Here is a 22067-nt window from a genome sequence, read left to right on the forward strand (position 1 = left end):
GAGAACTTTTTATTTCTGGCCGTATGTAATCACAGCAGCCATGATGCAATTCTTAGTTAGGGTAGAACGACAGTCCACACGTGTATATGTGTGTGTGTGTGTGTGTGTGTGTGTGTGTGTGTTGGGCGGGTAAATAATTCAGCAAGGGGACTTGTATAAGCAGAACCAAGAGAGTGCACGGTGGTCCGTGCCAGATATCGAACCCCCGCTTTTCAGAAAAAGGATTTTTGGCAGCACTGTGACACAAAGTGATACAAACTGATCTCTCTCACTCTCACACACACACACACACACACATCCACACAGAGGTAGAAGGAGAAGCCTGGGCCTCATTAGCCATGATGAGGACAGGGAGCTGCCATCGCCTCTCCATCCCCTGCATGTCCCCCATGGCTAAGAACAAATTGGTGACAGCGCTCCCAGCCACTCTGGAGCTTCCTGCGATGCACCGGGCTCCTCCACACTGCTGTCCATTTGCGTATTTGTGAGTGTGTGTCTGTGTGTGTGTGAGAGAGAGAGAGAGAGAGAGAGAACGCTTGACACCGAGGAAAAAGAAGAGAGAAGAAGATCAGCTTCACGGTCACGCTCCCCGTCACCTTTTAGCTCGACCCCAGAACCGGCTTGTGAGTCGAGTGAACACTTCGTCTGGTCGGCTCTGAGTCTTTATGAAGGGCCTCAGCACCACCAGGGGTTCAAAGGGGTTCGAATCCCAGCCGCTGCTCCTCACTACACAACAATTCTTTTGAAATTAAAGTCAGAAACACCTTGAGTGTCGCCGCGATCAGAGCAACACACGGCCTGAATACACACACACACACACACACACAACAAAGTGTGGATGGAGCAGATGCGAAACGCTGATGCACGCAGTGATATCTGAACATATGGCGCACACACACAAACACACACATATTGTCTTCACACACACACTCCCTGACAAGCCTCCTTTTCACCCCTTGCACCTTCAAATAATTGACTTTCGTCATTTCCACAGCACCGGTCCTGCTTCTACCCGCCTCACGACCCGCTCGGTACTCGTTAGTGTCAGAGTGCAGATGGAGAAGCACCTACTGCTTCATGCTGTGAGGTTCTTCACAGTGAGGGCTGCACACACACACACACACACACACACACTTATTCCACCGCTTCTGTGCATGCTCTCTATATCCTCCGTATACGTATAAATAACTATAGGTGTATGTTTTGCTTTAACGCTTGTTCCCTCCTGTGTTCCGGCCACCCTTCTGCCTATTCCCCACCCCTCCTCCCCCCCCCCGCTGGCGTCTCCTTCCTCTCCTCCCTTCTCCACGTTCCTCCTCGCCCCGTCTCCGAGTTAAGTTTAGCAGATGCACCTGATGGCGGCATCATCCTGGAGCACCTGTCAGCTGTCTGCCTTCATCGCGCCTCCTCTGCTGCCACAGGGGCTACGGGGAAGTAAACCTGGAGACTGTCGCTACTATCAACAGCTGCATCTTATTATTTTAAGCACTTGGTGCCAGTCAGTTTCTGCCGGAGAGACGCGTGCGTTTACTTTACTTATTCTTGCACAGAACACCGCGCCTCCTCCTCCTCGGTCTCATTGCTCGTCGGGATTCAGACGCTCAGCTCTTAAATGTGAGCAATTATGAGCGGGCTGAGGACTGAGGCGAGGTTGGAGACGGAGAGGCAGAGCGGCTTTTCTTTCTGGCCTGTGAGTGAGAAGAAGAGGGAGAAGTTGTTGAGTGTTTTTGGCAGATGTGAGATTATGTTTTTGACTGTGTGGTACTTAACCTCTGCTGGCTGCCCGTCACGTGTCTGACAACGGGCCGCCGGGTTCATTCTGTCGGCGCCTTTTCAGCGCAGTGCTTGCAGTGTACTGCAGATTAACGCTCCCCTTTTAAACTCAAACCGTGGCCTCCATTTTGCCTTCAGTGGATTCACACTGACGTTAAAAGTACCCACCGGATTGGTTGACATTTAGTGATGCTAAGATAGAGACGTGAGTGCAAAAGGTCAATTAAACTGTCTGCAGCATCAGGTCAGTTTAAAAGGACTTTTAAAAGCAACGACGGAAACTAAATGTGTGACCTTCGGATTTCGGGACTACAAAAGGTCACCATGGACCTTTCTCCACTATGAGACTCACTGTGAGACAATGTTCAACCATGACTACGTCTAAATTCAAAGGCACAATAATAAAGATCGCACAAAAGTCCATGAAGAGGTTGCGGGACCCACGATGGGAGCTGGCCGAAGCCACGCGACGCCTTCCAGGACAATTACCAGGTCAATTACCCTAAAGTGACTGCTCTGACACGTGTTAATAATTAAAGGCAAGCGGCTGTAAAACCAGCTACATGCACCTAAGCAAATATTAAAAAATCCCCTGGGTGATGGGATGGGGAGCAGAATGAAATCGAAAAATACAGCAGGCCGCGGCGGACCACCTACGAGGCGGCGCCCATCGATTGAAGACGGTTTGTCTGCACTTGGTAATGAACGCATCTCATAAATCCTCCTTAAATGATTCCCCCTTAAATGACTCCCCCCCCCCCCCCCAGCCCAGACTGTCTGCTCAGTGGAGGGCGCCCATGGATCAAACCATTAACAGGAAACCAGGCCTCGCGCGAAGGGCCACAAGCTCAGCCCCCCCCCCCCCCCCCCCACCCGATCATCACCCCGCCCCGACCCACCACCCTCTGCAGACTGTAATGGAAAGCCCGCAGACAGACAATTTCTTTCAATTAGCCTAAACTGGCCGGCCCAATACATTTTAGTTTGTTCCTCAAGACGTAAGGGCCCTGTTGCATGTCGTGCTGAAAATGAAGACTAATGGCGTATCGTGGAGCTGCTGAGTGCTTGATTTCGTGCCACTGTAGCACTCGCTTGCTCTCCTTTTCTTTGGTTCGTTTTTTCCTTCTTTCCTCGAGTTCAGTGGAGTCAGTGCTGACCAGGCACAACAGCAATTTTGTATACATTTATTCACGGCCCGGATTCATTTTCTGTTTTAAGCATTATTCCTGAGTAGTTAGGCGGAGCTATTCATCACCGCGTGACAACAGCTGTGAACGTAACCATCGTTCACCGCCGCTGTCACCCCGGGTGAGGAAGGCTCCTCCACTCAGCTGCCTCCTGGACGTCGTCCCCTTTTCAAACAGCATGTTTTGTATCAGCTATATTCAAAACTCTTTTGTTTTTTTTCTTCTATTATACAGATCGGTGATTTTATGTATTTAAATGTTTAAACTGAAAGAGGCCTCTAACTTTTGTATTTGTTGTATCATTTTTTTCTCGTCATTAAAAGTAGTAATACCAAACTACACAATGAACTGAGTCGGGCCTGCGTTAAAAGAGCAGAAACATAAATAAATCAATCAATAAATATAATAACTAACTATAACAACAAATATAACACTAATGGTTTATTTTTTAATGTACGGTATTTGGAAGCAATACAACTTCTATGAAAATATTGTTACCACTGTGTTTTATTATTATCTAAGCTGCCACTTGCTGCATGGGTATCCACAAGAGGATTAATAAACACTTATATCTGCTTACATCTACATTATATTGCATAATAAATGGTTCATTAAATGTTTATATAATTTATTTAACGCTAAAACAACAGTTTTAGTATTTAACCAAGATTTCCTTTAGTTGATCACTCGTGGAAAGTGAGATCATAAAAGAAGCGAGTGTACATTGCTGTTAAAAATAGCTTTATTTCTGAAATATATTAAAATAAAAGTAGCCTGACATTTGTGAACCCAACACAAGTAAATGTACAGGTACCTTGAGTGGAGCCACGTTGGTTGATTTCCAATACTGCCCATAAAGCAGCAGGTTAAGTTAAAGTGAGATGAGACGACCGTCAACGGCGATGCCGATAACAACAATAAAGACGAATAATCTATCCGGCACATTTGCCGTCAAACGTTGATGTATGACATCCTCGGGCCTCCGCTGGTTGATGACGGGAGAAACAAAGTTGCTTTGTCATACAGAGAAATATTAACAAGTGACCAGCGGCCCGAGGAGACATTGATTTTACAATTCAGAACTCAATCAAAGAGAATTATGGATGGAAACACTGCTGTGATTTGCCTGTGCTGCTCATTAAGCTCAACATCTATAGTGTATATCCCCCCCACCCACCCCCGCTGGCAGTGTAGGAGTGAGATTTACAGGCTTAGGTTAAATACAGTTCAACACATGGGAGAGCTGCAGTCACATGATGGTTAATAAAAAGGTGTTAGGAAGGAAGAGGGGGATCAGAGAAATGGTGAGGAAGACGAAGTGGGACGGATGGAGAAGGAAAGAGAAAGTCCATTATTATAGGCCGAACAGATAAACTATGCATCAAAGTGTAGCGTTTAGTGAAAAAACATTTTTTCTGTGTGCTTTGAGGGCACGAAATGAGAGCGTCAATACGCATCAACACAACACTGCAGCAGCCAATGCGTTTTTTTCTTCTTCTTCTTCCTCTTCCTCTTCTCCCTAAGATTCCCAATCAGATCGGGTGGCTCCCCGCAGGCTTTTATGCCAGCCGCAAATGGTGCGACTGCCAGACTGACAAACACGCAATCACTCAGAGCGGAGAGGGAAGAAAGAGAAAGGGAAGAAAAACACATCCTCCCTTACTCAGCCTCCCCGTCGCAAAGGCCCCTTTAATAAGCCTGTGAAAAAGAGCAAGTAATCCTTTGTAATGATTTCATTAAATGCCCTCATCACACCTGGAGATAATTCCATTATGATTGTGGCAATAAAATGAGGTTTTCATCAAGAAGGAGGAAACCATTATTCCTCTCGTATTCAGATATGACGTTGCCTCTAATATTATGATATTAGGCTATCTGGCAGGATTTATGACATTCGCGTTAATCCACAATGCTTGAGGATAGTTTCCCTCCACCGATAACAGCAGAGATGTTTAACTGGCCTCACGCTGCGATGGTGGAGGGGATATTCATTTGTGGTGTTCAGCTGCTCAAAAATTAAAAAAAATAAACTGCATTATTTGTTGCATCCTTATATCAAGTGGGAAAACTATCATAATAGTTGATTTTGTTTCTTCTCTAGCTTTTACCCACGCTTTTACCTTGATACACCTCAAGCAGGTGTTAAACTACGAGGTGAAAATATGCTTCACACTTCCTGATAATACGTTAAATGAGTTATTTTATGATATGAACACTGTGACATATTACCCCCTTTGCAGTGTTGTTTGAAGTGTTTGTCTAAAAAAAACAGTAGTGTGGACTTATTTCTTCAAAGTTTGCTTACAACAACCAGCAGATCTGCATCAATCTGATCCGCCCCTTGATGCAATTTGCTGCCTCGGGACCAGGAAGAGGACATTTCCACTTCTGATCACGAGCTTTCGTTGGTTGTTTTCTGAATAACATGTGGCATGCTCTCATCCCCCCGTACTACTGTGCCCTTACGACCTCTGCACAGACCTTTGAAATCTCTGACCTCAGAGTAGACATGCACGTCCGGTGGGTAAAGCATGATGCTGGGGACGAGTCTGTCTACAGACGGACCTGGACACTGAAGCTCACGTTGATCTGCAGCCCGCCGCGTGTGCGCGCTCACGGAGCAGCAAACAAGTTGTTTGTTTGAAACAGCTGTCACTGAGCTCACAGCAGACCTACTTGACATGAGAAATCTGATTTGTGGGCGGCAATTAATTCACTGGTGTGGAAACCGGCCAACTTTGTGCAGGTAGCGTAGAGTGAGTTAATTCAGGGTTTCTTTTGTTGAAAGAAGCTGTGAGAGCAGAGTTTGTGGGCCGGAATAATTAGACGAAAAAAAGGAATAAGCTCTGTACTTCTGCCATAACACTGTCATGTGATTCATTTGAATGAAAATCCATCGGTGCCTCATGGTTCAATGTGATTTAACTGGCAACAATTTATATCCAAAACAATTCCTGATGCTTCACTATGTATTGCATCAGCGATTTTCAATACTATTCATCGGCTAAGTCAAATGTGAACTTATCATTTATTTTGAAAATTATAAGAAGCTGCACTTTTTCAACACAAAATATCGCGATGCAAAACATTGCCAGTCGAACTTAAAACTTAAAATCAAACATGCTACTTGATGTACCAGCATTGTCTAATACCTACAATCCCATATTGATAACTTAGGGGCGACATTTATCAGTGAATGACACTGAACTAAAAATGCACTCGTCACAAAAGATTACATGGAAATGAAAAACACACTGCATTCTTTTCCTGTTGTTTTTCTGACCACTGTTATAAATGTAAACCTCAACAATTAGAATTAAAAACCCACCAATGGAAAATTGCATACTCTGAAGAGAAAAAATGTCCAGGGACATCCATTATTTCTGCTGAGGTCGGGATAACCTACAAAACATTATCGGGGAAAAGTCAAAGAGAGAAAGAGGAGAGGCGGAGAGAGTTTCATTAATGAGGGAAACCTAAACAGAACTTCAGCACTGCCACGATTCTGTCAGCTGGCAGCGTGGCGGCACAGTCTGGGCCTCGCTACGGAACTTGTACCATTGTTACGAAACTTCTGGTCCGTCAAAGCCTTTCTGACAAAGGAGAAAGCGGGGAGGGTACGGTTGTGCTGTCTGCAGGAATTTGGAAGCTGCTCGTTTTTGGCATTCGTGTCAGAGCTCTTCTGAAAAATGCATCAAAGCAATGGCAGAGCTCGCGGGACTGAGTTTGGGCTCACGAAGTCGTGACCATCATCCAATCCTCGATGAGAGGGGGCTGCTGCTCAGAGTGGAGGGTCTGAAACGCGCTGCTGTGCCACTTAATAATGAAATCAAGTGCCCTGCCAGGCCGCGGTGACAAAGATTCCTGTCACTTCTGGGAGTTTATATGTAAAATGTGTGTGTGTGTGTGTGTGTGTGTGTGTGTGTGTGTGCGCACAGAGAAACAATTTATCATTTGTGGTGTTTTTCGGTGCCTCTCAAAAAACCTGGAAACAGATTGGGTTGTTTTTTCATGCTTACTTATTCACACGTGGCTATTAGCTGAAATGCCTTCTGCTTGAAGAACCACTCTCTTCTCCACCTTCTGCTATAAAATAAAAAAATAAACAATAAACGATGGCCACAGTCTAACTATCACTTTCTTACACGCGCTCCGATGGTTAGGAATTAAAATGAGATCACTCACAGATGGACAATTCCCTGCAGATGTCCTACCCTCCACTTATCTTCTGCTTAGTAATTCTTGGCCAAGACTTCTGTAAAAAACTAAAAGAAGTTCATCAAGCAGCGAAGCTCCTGCTGTTATTACTATTGCTACTATTATTATTAATATTACACACTTTCACTTTTTTGTTGATATGTGGATCCTGACTGATAAAGAAGTTCAGTCTAGAAACTGATTTGATCTTCATATTAATATATCAGCTGTATTATTTGTACCAAGGATGCAACAAACTTTTTTTAATTATTGTGTAATCTGTACATTTTGTTTAAACTGTAAAAATAACACATTTTTCCCATAACCCCGATTCTGAGTAGCTTCCTTTTGATTTATGTTAATTTTACTGAAGAAGAAGAAGGAAACAGATCCTGAACACATTCACAAGGCTGGAAACAACAAATGTCTGCAACTTTTTCCCAAAAAATGTATCGAAATAACTTGTCAATCACAAGAAATAGCAAAAACCCTTTCAATTGAGTTACTAAAGAACTGTGACAAAAGGTACTACTCAGGACACCTTCAAGCTGTGGACAGACAAATAGAATCAACGTCATAGGGACACTGTTCCCTTGTTAGCCAAAACGTTTTTTCTACCTGCTTTAATCATAAGTCATGAAAGCGGATGCATTTGTGAGCATGTCTCTCTACATGTTATTCATCATATCGTTGTTCTACACGATTATTCAAAATGTTCTGTATCCTTCGCAGTATGTGGCCACAGATGAAAAGAAATTGGAGTAGAAATGTGTAAGTAGCTATCACGCTGGAAGGTTATTGACTTCACACTAAACCTGAATAAAACATGAAACGCAAGATTAAACTGTGTTTATTCCAAAGGAAATGTTGTGCATTTTCAGTGTAAAGATTAGCAGTATTTAATCCAGATGATGCAGACAGCCGTGTTTTTCTTAAAGAACTGAACAATGAATCCACTCCCATCTGAACTCTATAAACCTGCATTATCATGTTTTTATGGATTTCTTGCCATGTGCAAGTTCTTCACAACTGAACTTTGTTAGTCAAGACTCAAATTAATTGCATATTTGGGATATGAGGCACCTAATATTACAAGTGAAATTAAAAAATACCTCACAGTGCATTATTATTCCATACAGGTCATTTTCCTGTAGAGAGGGGACAAGGGGAGGGTCCATGTAAGAAGATTACACTGTATTGCACTGAATTAATGGAATATTATGAATATTTAATCTTTTCATAGGGTTGATGGAGGTATCTCTTCTTCGTTCGCAAAGGGATATTTTTATTTACTTTTATCTACGACAAATATGTGAAAAAAACGAAGGACTTTTTAATCAAGAATTAAGAACAAAGAAATACATCTTTTTAAATGAATTAATTACACGTTTAAAGGAGGACGCCCGACTCCCCTTGTTATTGGCCCTGGAACCGCATTGTGGCTCCTTCCGTCTTCGCTCTGTGTCCAATATCCGAGGCTGAAATCGAGGTCACGATTCTAAACAAACACAGTCACAGTACATCTCTGTGTCGTCACGAACCACAACCACAGGGAGACGCGTCAGTAACACAGCCATCTATTATTCGGGAGCACGTACTGGTGGGGGCTCTCGCGTGTTGGGGCCCCCGCCACCTATTTGTACAGCGGGGCGGACGGAGTGTGGACACAGCGCTGCGGTTTTCCCCCCCGACGTCTCAAGGTCGCGTTGCTGCGGCGACTCGTGACTCCTCACGACTCTCTAAGGAAAGAAAGAAAATCCAGTTGGAGACGAACAGGATTTCAGGTTGTCTGTGAGTGAGTGTGTGTGTGTTTGCTGTGTTGAGATGAGGGCAAAGCCGATTACTCGTCATCCTTTTAACTCGGTTTTGGTCTCATCCGACTGCTTAAAAACAAGAACATGCTGCTCAAAGTAGCTGAAAGCTCTGGAGGCCTTTTGAGCATATTTAGCAGAAAAGCGAAGTATGAGAGTGTGACTACACGACAATCACACACCACCAGGAAAAACAATGAGCCGAAAGGCACCAACGCGCTTCCTAAGCCCGAGAGGCAGCCGATAATTTGGGGTCAGTTCATCACCTCGGGCCTTTTACATCAGTCATTTGATCCATTAACATGAAAATATTGATGTTTGCAGCTTTAAATACATCCACCCAGCTACAAGGGACCGATTGGGAGAGTAAGAGCATGTATATGTGTAAAAAAATGCATCACAGATAATATTGATTGTAGCTGCTTTAAGTATTCATCAAAGAAAGAAATTAAATTACAGTATTTAAGTATATGAATTCTGCAGGTTACCTTAAGTACAATTAAATCCGCTCTTCCTCTTAACTCACAGATTTGTTCTGCTAAACCTCTTTGTTTAAACGCTCGGCCTGCAATCTGTCGGGGGGACAACAACTTTTTTTTTTTTTAAATGTTGAACACAACGGGGCACTTCTTGACATTTTGATTAAAATAATCAAGATGCTAACCCTTACATACATGCACATCTACAATGCGTACACATATGCGCGTACACAAGCATCCACATCCACACACTCACTGCATCCCCATCTGTTCCTCCCCACGTGTAAATTCTTTCACACGTTCACTTGACAAGGAGGATTGAAGGGGAGGCCTAAACAGCGAGATTATAGTACAATTAAATGATAGAAACTATAAATCCATGCTCTTCAAAGCGACTAGTTCCCCGATGTTTGTGAGCATGAGTAACCCCGACTTGGTGTGTTTTTGGGGGGCAGATTTATTTACAGGCATTGATTAACTGATCCCCGTTACTGTTTATTTTCAGATTTCAACTACCCGTTTGTTACAGATACAAGCGCAGAGTAAAAGACCTGCATCAGGGTTTCTTTTTGTGCTTCAATGAAGAGTGAAAGAAAAGCATCACCAGCACAACGTTGACTTAATGTCGGTTCAAGGAGGAGCTTTCAATTCCGATATGATGCCGGATGGTTTGATGAAGTATTATATTCATGAGTCAAGTATGAATCTGCAACACAACCAGTAGAATTTCTCTCTGAGGAGGAAACACAGCAATACAGTTGAATTGCATATTTTGTATCTGCTTTGGGGGCCTTTTGTACATTATCTTGGGGTAAAATTATTTAAACAGTAACACATTTTAGTATTATAATAATTATTATAATAATCTGCGGCTCTTTGGGGTCCAGGAAGTTGCCTACGTTGGTAAATAGTAAAGTCTCCCCCGTTTTCTTTTTTTTTACCTTGAGTTAAAGTTACTAACATTTTCTCATGAGCATTAAACCCTTTTTAAGAACATCTGCAGCTGATGGGGATGTTAGTTTAGGAGGTATTTTATTATGAAACACAGTACTGAAAATATTAAACTAACAGACCTGATCTTGACTGAGATTCATTAACTGTCAAAGTAGAAAACAGCACGGCGAACCATTCGATAGTAACCGAAATGCAACGGCTCTGCTTCTCCCACTCAGGCGTGATGAATGGTGTGAACACATCAGATACCTTAACTCCGCAATAGTAGCAACCTGTGCATTATTTTCACAGTGCAGCATTGCTGTTAATTACATCAGGTTCCAAAGGGCTGTTAAGGAATCTGAAAGGTCTGCAGTTGCTGAACCGCCGACTAATCAATTGCCATCATCACGCCGGGTGCAAAGGTCGCGACCCGAGGAACGCGCAGGAAGCCGCCATTACTGCTCACCTCTTTACACGTTTAGCAGCTGAGGATTTGAAAAATTGAAGAGTAATGCCGTGATACCCTCTTTTTGTTTGTTGACAACAACAAAACAGCGTGTGTGTGTGTGTGTGTGTGTGTGTGTGTGTGTGTGTGTGTGTGTGTGTGTGTGTGTGTGTGTGTGTGTGTGTCGTCCGTGAAAACGGCAAAAGAACATGAAATGAACCAGCACAATGGGGGTGAGATCCAAAACGCGATTCCATTAGGGGAGCGTGCTTCACCGCTGCAGCATCTCCACCAGTAACTTTTTTGATAAAATGTCAGTCTGTGTCTGTTGTGTCATACAATAAAAACTGATTTGAAGTACCCGCTGTTCTGTTGTTGCATAACAACAGGTTTTAGGACACAGAGAACTCAATGAGCCTTAGTGGAAACATACAGTGTCCTCAACAGATGGGAATGGGAGGATTAGGACCGTCTCTCTCCCCCTCTGACCCTCCCATTGGATGAATGGGAGGGAGGGAGGGAGCGAAGGGGGCAGAGCGGATGGGTTAGGCGAGATATCACTGCACTGACCGACATACTTCATACTTCTGGCAAACAGCTCTTTATATGAATCTGCATGAGACTTTAATTTGAGATTATTAAAGATGATTCAGACCATGGTTAAACACGCGAAGAAACATCCTGGGGTAGGTCGCATCACCTTCATGTATCTATCGAGCTCTGTGGTTATTTCTAACATCGAGCCTAAAAAGTCTGACAATTGCAAACAAAAAAGCTGCGATATTTATTTTTTGTGTTTAGTTTGGTATTTGGTTAAAATGTTTAGACATGGTTGTCATCAGTTTTGTAATCATTGAATGGCAGGAAAGCCTTACTTCTTTATCCTTGAAGAAAAAGTTCCCATGTGCAGTATATGTAGTAAATCTGGACACACAAAACACACACTAACATTACCAGTTTTACCATATCTAAGAGAGAGGAAACAACTTTACTTATGGACAAATGGAAAGCAAAAATGGAAGTAATTTGCTGATTTTAATAAAATGGGAGTATTGTCTTTTTTCTTGGTCTATAAAAAAATTGATTTTCAGTGTGTTGCTCTGTTGGTTTGGCAAAACAAACAATTCTAAGCTGTCTCTTTGAGCTCTGTGAACTTTAATGAACACTTTGCATCATTTACTGATTTTATAGACAACCAAACAAAACATTGGCAGATTCATGAAAATATAATGCAATATCAGGTGATATAACCTAATGTATTAATGTTTTGATAAAATATCCAGCGGGTGTCAGACAGCCTCTCTTTAATTCCTTCATCCACCCTCTTAAATTGGGCAGCACTGTGATCTTTCTGGATACTCAGCTGATATCAAAGTCTTTCATGTGCAATGTCCTTTTGGGCGCACAATGCACAGAGCTGGCAGCAATCACACAACTGCAGCAAAATCAGAAAACGATACATTTCCGGATGAGGAAGATGCTGCCTACGCGAACCACATGAATAGTGAATAGTGGAATATTGGTGTACAGTGTCAATATTAATATTCATATTAGAAAATAAGAGCTCAGCCAGCTCCATCAATTGAGTGAAGTCTGTGAGATGGAGCTGAAGGCTCCAAAAGCTAATAAGTGGGCTTTGAAAGCTTAGATGCTTTTGTGACATAACATTAACTGATTTGATGTAAAAACAAGCATTACGTTACATCATTGTGGATTTGTCTTCATTGTTTCTATAAAAACATGAAGGAAGAAAAAGAAAGACGGTGCTCTTGTTGTTTTTCCTTCTTCCTCCTGTTGCCTCGGCGCTGCGCTGACTGTGACCCAAATTCACGGATTGACGGGGTTTGTTTGCCAGCGCACCAGAAAAGTAATAAGGGCAGCAACAGTATCGAACCCCAGCGAGGGCAAAACACTTCCTATGTCGGTCAGCCTCCATGGTGGAACTAGTGTGGACTGAAAGAGAGACATCCGACCAGCGACGTCTCCCAACACACACGCCTGTCTTCATTGGTTGCTTTGTGTGTGTGTGTGTGTGTGTGTGTGTGTGTGTGTGTGTGTGTGTGTGTGTGTGTGTGTGTGTGTGTGTGTGTTGGACTGATCAAAGCTGACCTGCTTCCCCGTTTGTGTGTGTGTGCGGGTGGCTGTTTGTGTTTACTTCATCGAAGCCGAGCGTCCACAGTCAGCGTTGTGTGTTTGAATGATTGTATGTGTGTGTGTGTGTGTGTGTGTGTGTGTGTGTGTGTGTGTGTATGCAGTGACAACGTGTTGTGCACAATAAGTCTTTTTTCGTCCAGAGTTAACTTGGGGAAGCTGAGAAGCTTACAATAAGCCAGAGGAATTCAGCGGACATCACACTGTTACTCAGGCTTTGCACCCGTCCAGTCGAGTCGTGGCTCGTTTGGAAGTTTCCACATAACCGCCGATCAAATGTTAGATGGACTTCATGATTGGTTTCATGTTGAGAAGTGGCAGAACGCCATTTAAAGGCTGTCTTCTTGCTTCTTACTAATTGCACCAGTTGAAGTTTGGAATCAGTCAAAAAATAATAATAAAATGTTAACCTGATATCACACACTTTGGAGAAATTGGATTGGAGAAAAAGAAGTAAAACAATATACGACAACATAGCGTAAATAACGGTAGGACACTGTAAACAAAACAGTACGTTACTGGCGTCGACTGCCAGTAAATTGCAGTTAATTCACAGTAAAATTTGTGCAGTTTACCAAGTTTATGGTAATATACAGTAATCCATTTTATGGTAACATAGTGTAAAAACCATTTACGTTATTATACCGTAAAATAACAGTAAATTCCTGGCGTCCTTGCTGCCAGTAAAATACCGTTAATTTACTGTGACATTTTTTAGAGTGTATTAATTGAATAATTGTTTGTATCATACTTTCTAAATGCTACATGCAGCCCCGGTTATAATCTCTACCATACAGACACCTTGAGTAACACGTCTGAAGCAGGAGGTCCATGTTCTAAGCCGCAGTTGCTAAATAGTTACGTTCCGATTTGGCCTTTCAAGCATGCACCCTGGGGAGAGACACGTTTCCCTCGTCTCTCTCTCTCTCTCTCCGCTGCGGCTTCCGGTTAGCGAATGTCAGCGTCTCATTATTCTCACAATCAGCAGCGCGCCAATCAGACGGAAAGCAGATGTCTAGATGCTGCATCAGAAGCGACATCCTTCAGTTCGATCTGATCAAACTGTCACCTCTCTGCCGCTCGACGAGAGATCCGTGCAGACTGAGAACAGCTGTTTGAATATGGCGACCCCCCCCACCCCTTCTTTCTCTCCCACAGCAGCACACAGGGAATCATGCAGCAGAGTAGACGGGAGACGTATGCGTGGCGTTGATGAATTAGAGGCCGCTGGCTGAGGGGATCGACACGGCTGAGCTTTAGGTGTTTAAGATGACACACCACATTATCCCCCCCCCCATTCCCCCTTATGTGCTTTTCTATTTTAATTCCTGTCATCGTCACCGCTCAACACACCAAACAAAAAACGCGTGCACACAATTGTGCTCCAGTGCTCAGACTGTGTGTGTGTGTGTGTCAGCTCGTTTACGGGCATGTGTGTGTGCACATATGCATAGGTGTCTCTCTCGATGTGTGTGTGTCTGTGTGTGTGTGTGTGTGTGGTGCTGTCGATCAGTCTGACAGGTTGGGTGTCGAGGAGGACAGGCTGGCACACACAGAGACGCTGCAGCTCTCTCTTCCAGCGCGTCCTTGCCCGTCCAACCCGGGCTGACAGTGAGCTCCCTCACACATGGCCTGGGCCTCATGCATAATGGAGCAGGGCAAGGAGAGGAAAAACAGGAATAACAACCGCCTGCGTACGTGTGTGTGTGTGTGTGTGTGTGTGTGCGCTGGTATTTCACACAGGTGGATGCTCGTGGTACATATCCCAGCCCAGCGACTGACGTTTGCTTACCCTGGTGTGTCTGCGTGTTGTGCGATTAATGCCTTCCTCCTCTCCTCTCTCCTCAGTTAATCCCTCAATTTGTCTTCCTGGCGCTGGGCGTTTCGAGTGCCACCTTCTATCTGATCCGCCTGGCGAGAGGACCCCACGTCACGTAAGACGCTTGTCTGTCTAAACTGGGTGTAAACGTGCGCCTTGCTTTTGACACCTTGAGCATTCGCAGATTCTTACCATGAGCCCGGGAGGAGGATGTGTCTTCCTTCCTGTGTTAGTCCGCGCGTAATGTGGATGTGAGCAAATATAATTCATTAAATGTCGTTTTAGCGTTCTTCTGAATTTAATAAAATAGGATTTTACAGAGCACACATTGACAAAAGAGTTAAATGTTAAGACAAAGTCAACTTGTGAAAATTCCAATTGCCAACTTTTGGATACAAAAGATGATCAGCTGTACTTTGTATATTTGTATATCTTGAGGGCCACAATTTATTTAACAATATTCTAACAATCTATGAACCTTTTCAGTTAAATAGTGTGCTCGATGAGAAAGCTTCATATTTAAATTAAGTGCATAAAAGACTAATACAAGCATAATTTCTCTTATGCTGCCAATATCATTTTGTTCTCTGCTTCATCCTCAGACAATACGAGTTGTTTGAATTTCTCTTTGAGATGAATTAGATCAGAATTGATCTTCTAAAACAGTGTTGGCCAAATCATCTCTTTGTTTTTGTTTTTTAACTTTAACAGACAATTTGGACAAGGGTCACTTACATTGATGTGAAAATTATAAAAAGCAGAAATGTTACAATTAAAAACATCTTTAACAGCATCCTTGTCCTTGTAACAGACGTTACAAATGAAACAATACAACTTTGATCAGGCAACTGAAATATATTTAGATTCAATAAATGTAAACTCGATGCAGATTTGATGAAATCCAACAAACTCGCCGCCCAATCGAGTGCACTGGATTTTAGAGACAAACAGTGTAAAACAAACAAAGCTACCAGTATTCTACTCGCTCACCCCAGCGGCCGCACTGCGCCGTCCGTGTCCTCCCCGGGGGCCGCACACCACCACTTGTTCCAGGGGGGGGTCAGCCACAAAGCGTGACCTCATCACCGGCTGATGATGAGTGCTGCTGTCTGCGGCTGCTTCTCTCTCACAGGCCGTCTAGTGTCTGCGGTAATGGGGAGAGAGGGAGGGGAGGGGGGGCAGGGGGGGGGAGGGGGGGGACATGCTCGCTCCGCCATCAGTCTCTCTGCCTCTTTGTTTGTGCTTTGGTGGCGTGAAATCCAGACTTTGGTTAATGAAGAGAGAAGCACTGCCGAATCACCTCGTAGTCCCGTCTGTCTTCATCCAACGTGGATGCACCTGATCCGCTCTTACTCGTGTCTCCTGTCTTTTCTCGTCCCTCTGGTTTTGTCCCCGTTCGCAGCCTGTGGAACAAGAAGAACAACCCGGAGCCGTGGAACCAGCTTGACCCGACCTACCAGTACAAGGTGACCTTTGAACCCCCATAACGCACGCCGGCTCACACCTTCAAACCACAGATCACATTGTGAAGCAACATTCATCAACGACGTCCCAAACAAAGTACCCAAATAGATTTGGACCCAACCAACGTTGGCAAAATCACGTCGGATCAACGCGGCTGCGTCTGGTTCCCCTTTTGTTCCGACGGAAAGAAAACAAAGTGTCTCTGAAAAACAAATTGAGGCAGATGGATCCGGGAGATTTAAGTGTTCGGTAATAATGTGCCTTACCTTTCGAAAGAGGCCAAAGCTTCAGACAAACTAATGAAAATATTATCAACGTTGACCCAAAATAGAGCAGAAAAACAACCGACTCCCGAGTCCCAGAAGAGGAGATCTGGCTGATGTGTTTTTCAAAAGAAAGGAGCCCTTTTCGGAGCGTTTCAAGGCTCGACTGCCTGACAGCCGAATGAAAGTCGCTGCAGACGAAAGGTCACGACGCTGCATGTTTAATTCTCGGTAGCGAGGCAAAGGTCTTGCATCAAAATTCCACGGGAGTCCAAACAATGATCGTAATGAGCCAGGGTGGGTGGGGGGGGGGTACTGAGTGTGTTAATGGCGGACCAATCAAGAAAAATACACAGGGGGGAAAAAAAGAAATAAAAAATCACCGCCAGACGCAGAAATGTGTGTTTCTCATGGTTGGAGGGGTGTGATGTATGCAGAACACATGCGCGTTGTCACGCAGTGTTTATATTAGACGCCGCGGATGCAAACTGATGTCCTAAAAAAAAACGCTCAGCAAGACAAAACGTGGAAAGTAAATGAGCTAGAAGGCATCATGGTGAATAAGTGGGTTTGTCTGAGTGTACATCTGCACTCGAGGGTAAAAAAAAAACGTCGCCCCCCCCCCCCAGTGCCCCTCCTCCCCCCACCGTACGCGTTCCCCTAAAGACAGGACTGATGCATTTAATTTAAGCAAAACAGATTTAAATGTATTCCTCCTGCCTCACACAGTTTGTGGCCGTCAACACGGACTACAAGAACCTGAAGAAAGAGGGCCCCGACTTCTAAAAGAAAAAAGGTCCTCCGGGCAACTGCAGGGGCACCAAGTTCAGCCGGACCTCCAGATGCCGCCTCGGCGATCGGAACCAACGGCGTAACCCCGTCAACGGGAAAAATATTAAAGAGTACTTGAGAAAAAGAAAAAGCTTGGTTTCTTCCAATGCACGTAGCTATTAGCTACTCGTCACTTTTAATATTTTATCTCTTTGTTCTCTTTTCTTTGCCGACCCCTCGGCGTAGGTGTCAAATGTCATTCTTCTTCATCTTTCTTTAAAACTACATTAATCAATAAAGTGATTTTGTGTTGACCGGACTACATTTATGTGACTGCAAACTGCCAAAACACTGGAACGGTTAATATGCAGTGCAATTCGTGCTGAATAGACGGGAAAGTCGACTGTGTTAACGCATTGGCGCACGCAGGTACACGACCAAAATCATGCTTTTAATTTCCAAGGATAAAACATCGTTGACTTATCACATGAAGAATCCAGCAGGACGAGCGAGTCACACATAAAAGTTGCAGATGAAGGGGACCAAAAATAGAGAAATCCATCACGGGAGACGAGTGTCGGCGAGGGTCACGGAGCTCTTTTAAACCGCTTCTCAGTCCCAGAAAGACGCAGCCAGAGGAGAGAAATCACTGGATCTGTTTGATCGCTGCTCCTCGACGAAAAAAAAAGCAAACATTATTTTCACTCACGTATGGAGGCGCAGAAACGACGGAATCCGTTTCTCCGAGTGTGCCTCCTGCTGGCATAATGGTCCCATGTTGGAGGGTTCATTGAATGATGAATGTTTGTGTCTGTGTGCGATTGTGTATAAATGTGTGTATCAGTGGACACCAGACAACAACATAAAATCCTTTTCTAATGGCACACCAACTGTCTCAATGACAGACCCCATGGTTCCCCTAATACACTCCTTAATAGACAATCTATGTTCCAGACCCTGCATGGGCCCATTTATGTGTGTGTGTGTGTGTGTGTGTGTGCGCGCGCTCTTTTTAAACAGCAATATGCTTCCCGTAACAGTGTGCTGACCTGCCCAGTGGGGATTGTCTGTTGCTCTGGCGGTGATTTGTGTGTGCACATGTGTGTGTTTGTGTTAGATGCACAAAACCTGCTGACAGGTAATCAGCCGGGCCAAAGCGTCACACTGGGGCATAATCACAAGGTCACACACACACACACACACACACATGCGCAGGCGACAGTTATTATCCAACCACAGCAGCTTCCCAGGCCTTGTGTCAGTATCAGTATGAAACCTAAAAAGGCAGAAAGTGAGGCCGGTGTCTCGCTATCAAACAGCTATATTATATTTGTTAATATGACTAATATGACATCGCCTGAACACAAGCTTTTAAAAAAAATGTAATAACATGTTCTGCTTTATCTGCCTTTAAGTAACTCGATCAAGTCACGCCACCTCCCCCAAAAGCTAATAATGCCGCGCTAAAAGACTACACTTATATCTGCCTTCAGCAGCGTGCGTGTCCACAAAGCCACCGAGCCCTTTTTCCAAAAACAGCAAACATCACATGGAACCTCAGCGGGAAAACAAAGTGTGGCCGCGTGTGATCAGCTTCGCAAACACAGTGTTTGTGTTTGTCGTTTCTCTGCGCCGCAAGTGGAAGATGGAGGGGAAGCCCTTTCTGAGATACTGTAACTCGAGCACTTGTCGATTTTGGGGAATGAGAGAGAGGGGGAGAGAGAGAGAGAGAGAGAGAGAGAGAGAGAGAGGGGCCATCTCCACCCAGATTGCATCCTCTCCGACGATCAAGAGTAGATATTTTTAGATGAGGATTAATTTTAATGGGCGAGATAAGAAGAGAGTCGCGGGTGGAGGAGGGACGAGTAAATAAGTAAATAGGACACGAGGCAGAAAAACAGGAGGCGGCGGTGCGGCGCTGCGGTCGTGTTGGCGGTTTTGCCGCGAGGCCTCGGGCAAATTCACTGATCCAGTGCAGATAGTGAGGCCTTTCATCCTCTAATGATTTCTCCCAGAGGTGCGACTTCAAAAATAAAAAGAGCAAATCTGAGTTAGTCCTAAACCCTAAAAAGGAGCGGCCTCTCGTGGAGCGGAGGTCGTTAGGTTAGATCTCCTTTCGCTGTCCAATTGTAACTAAAGAGTCCATTTAATCCAGTCGTGACGGATTCACTAAACTACAACTATATTTGTTTTTGATAACTTCATTAAAAAAAGGCTAAAACAATCTGCCAGGGTAATCTAAAAAGTAAAACTTATAAATATTGGTGTGAGAGTTCAATTTGAGTTAATTTTATGATCATTATTTTAACATTTTTTTTAGAACAACAACAACAACACTTCATTTCAACAATAGAACAAAATATCCTCTCGATATTTCACCCCAAGTCAGAGTCAGAAGATCAAAACGCTTTGGAGAGTAATTGTGGTAACGTGCCACTGGAACATTGCAATTACAGAGACAAGCTGTGGATATTATGGACACAGATGCCACTGGCGCCGAGGAACCGAAGCCTCGAACAGACGGCAACCCGCTCAGAAGTTAAAAGAATCTAGCAAAGGTTTAAAAAAGGTGCTTTTTACTGCAGAGTTCTACTTCCTGGTTCAGGTGGAAGGAACGTACCTACACATGAAATGATGGGGAAGATATTTGTCTTAACACGCGTTTTTAGTCTGTTTGTTTATGAACTGTAGAACACTGACGAATGATCTTCTATTCATATTGTACGTGTTCATATTAAAATATGATAACTAAAGTAAGAATACTCACTTATATTATTGTTATGACAGATTCCTACTGAACTATCATGTCTACAAGGCAAAGAAAGAACTAGATATCTCATGCTTCACGCACTCTTTACATTCATGCCGTTTTATTCTAAAGGCTTTTCAAAACAAATTATTCTGTAGCTGTCAAATAGAGCAAGAATAAACCAATAACGAAAGGAATGGATTAATACGTTTCAGCTGCTGTAGCATCATGGCGACACGATGCTCTTGTATCCCCGTTTATCCACGTGATAAGAAGCTGACCAACGCAGATCTCTACACCTCAACGCCAGATGCAGAAAGAAAACAAGCCGCATATCTCCCCGAAAAACACGGCAATGTGCGATGCTGCATCCTGCCTGTACGAACTCCCCAAAGAGCCGGCGGCGTGTTCATAATATACGGCGTGAGGAAAGCGGTGTGTGAAAAGCAGGACAAAGAATTGTGCTGCATTGGCAGTCTGGTTGCTGGAATCCCTCCAAACTTCAGGAGCAAAGAGAGTTTCTATAAAGTTGGAGAGGTGAGAAAAAAAAATGGTTTCAATTACTGGCTCCATGCTGCAGGTATGACAAAATGTTTGCAGAAAATAGGTAGAAAGCATCTCTTTCAGACACACATGCACCATTGCACTGCCTATTACAGTGCACACACACACACACACACACACACACACACACTTGGAACTGCTAGACAATAAATGGATGAGTAAAATAGTGTCATTAATCCAGCAGTGAAGGAAACTAGAAACTTTCTAGTCTGCACCGTGAATCTAAAACGACTCCACAAGTACAGCTGAAGGTTTAACGCTCTTTTCACGGCAGACATTTTGACCCTTCGTTGACCTCAGATCGCACGCGACTGTGTGAAAAGTGTGTGAAAGAGAAATGCATTGGCATTAATGTATTAATGTATCACGTTGTAGATTTGCTTGGATCACAAACGGGGGCCCTACAGGTGACGGACAGTGTTGGCAGAGACAACGTTAAATTAGAAGCGGATCTATGTGAGAATTTACATTTGAAAAAGCAATAAAGGTCTGAAAGCCTGAATACTTTAGAATCTCCATTTCTCTTGTGCCGCCCCACGTTTTGGGACCTGGTGGGATTTCCCATCTTTGCATCTTGTGGAAGAGTGTAGCAGAAGAAGGGGAAACCCCCCCCCCGAGGGAGAGCGAGGGGCCTCTTCTTCGTCGCCGGGCCTTTGACCGGCTCTGTTTACCTCCGATGAAGCAGCGCGTTACCAGAATCAACGCGGCGCTATTAGCCGCGGCGGCAAAACAACAGGTGCAGCAGCGTGGCGGGATTAGGACGGGGGGATTAGGATTATGGTGCATGGAGACGACACCTGTTCACACCGAGGAGACGCCACCGGGAGCCCTGGGGTTTGATTACGGGACGATTACAGCGCATTAGTGTGGCTTCGATGTCTAAATATGACTTTGAGCATCGCTACATAAAGCTTTTCCCGGCTATATTTAGAACCCTTTTTCATGTCAACCTGAGCCAGGTATTATTGTGACGGGTATGGAAGTGATAATTGATGCACACTATACTCTGTGACTCACAACACACACACACACACACACAGATATGAGGGTGAAGACACATTTCTAATGAACTGCTGACATTGTCATTTATTCATCCCCCTCATTAAACAGACGTGATTTATTGTCACATGAGCTCCAGAGAGAACTGAATTTGATCATGTTTTCATCTGAAACATTGTGTGCGTGTTGTTGTGCGTGTGGAGCAGAGGGGCAGATCAGAGGCTTTGATGAATGACCAACATTATGAGAAAATGTACCAGATGGGGTAATACTGTGTACAATTACGACAATTAGAGCCAAAGAGTACTTTTTCATCGTTTTTTTTCCCGGCTTGTGGACCAATTCATTTCACAGGGAGGTTTTACGATCCGTTCCGCTGCTAAAAGATATCGCTCATCTGTGTCATTTCTGAGGAGAATTCTTTTGTTAACTTTCCCATGGGGGCGAAGAGAAGACGCA

The 22067-nt window shown here is 44.0% G+C and overlaps 1 protein-coding gene across 1 annotated transcript; it reads left to right on the plus strand.

Annotated features, from left to right (window-relative positions):
• The first annotated feature begins 11317 nt into the window (after window positions 1-11317).
• LOC120835786 (cytochrome c oxidase subunit NDUFA4) lies at window positions 11318-17610 on the plus strand. The gene is made up of 4 exons (XM_040204996.2): window positions 11318-11514; window positions 14828-14913; window positions 16201-16264; window positions 17255-17610. The coding sequence occupies exons 1-4, from the start codon at window positions 11473-11475 to the stop codon at window positions 17309-17311; spliced, it is 249 nt and encodes an 82-aa protein (XP_040060930.1). The 5' UTR covers window positions 11318-11472; the 3' UTR covers window positions 17312-17610.
• Window positions 17611-22067: the final 4457 nt, after the last annotated feature.

Source organism: Gasterosteus aculeatus, chromosome 17 (assembly GCF_964276395.1).
Source record: "Gasterosteus aculeatus chromosome 17, fGasAcu3.hap1.1, whole genome shotgun sequence".
In the NCBI taxonomy this organism is placed as follows: domain Eukaryota; kingdom Metazoa; phylum Chordata; class Actinopteri; order Perciformes; family Gasterosteidae; genus Gasterosteus; species Gasterosteus aculeatus.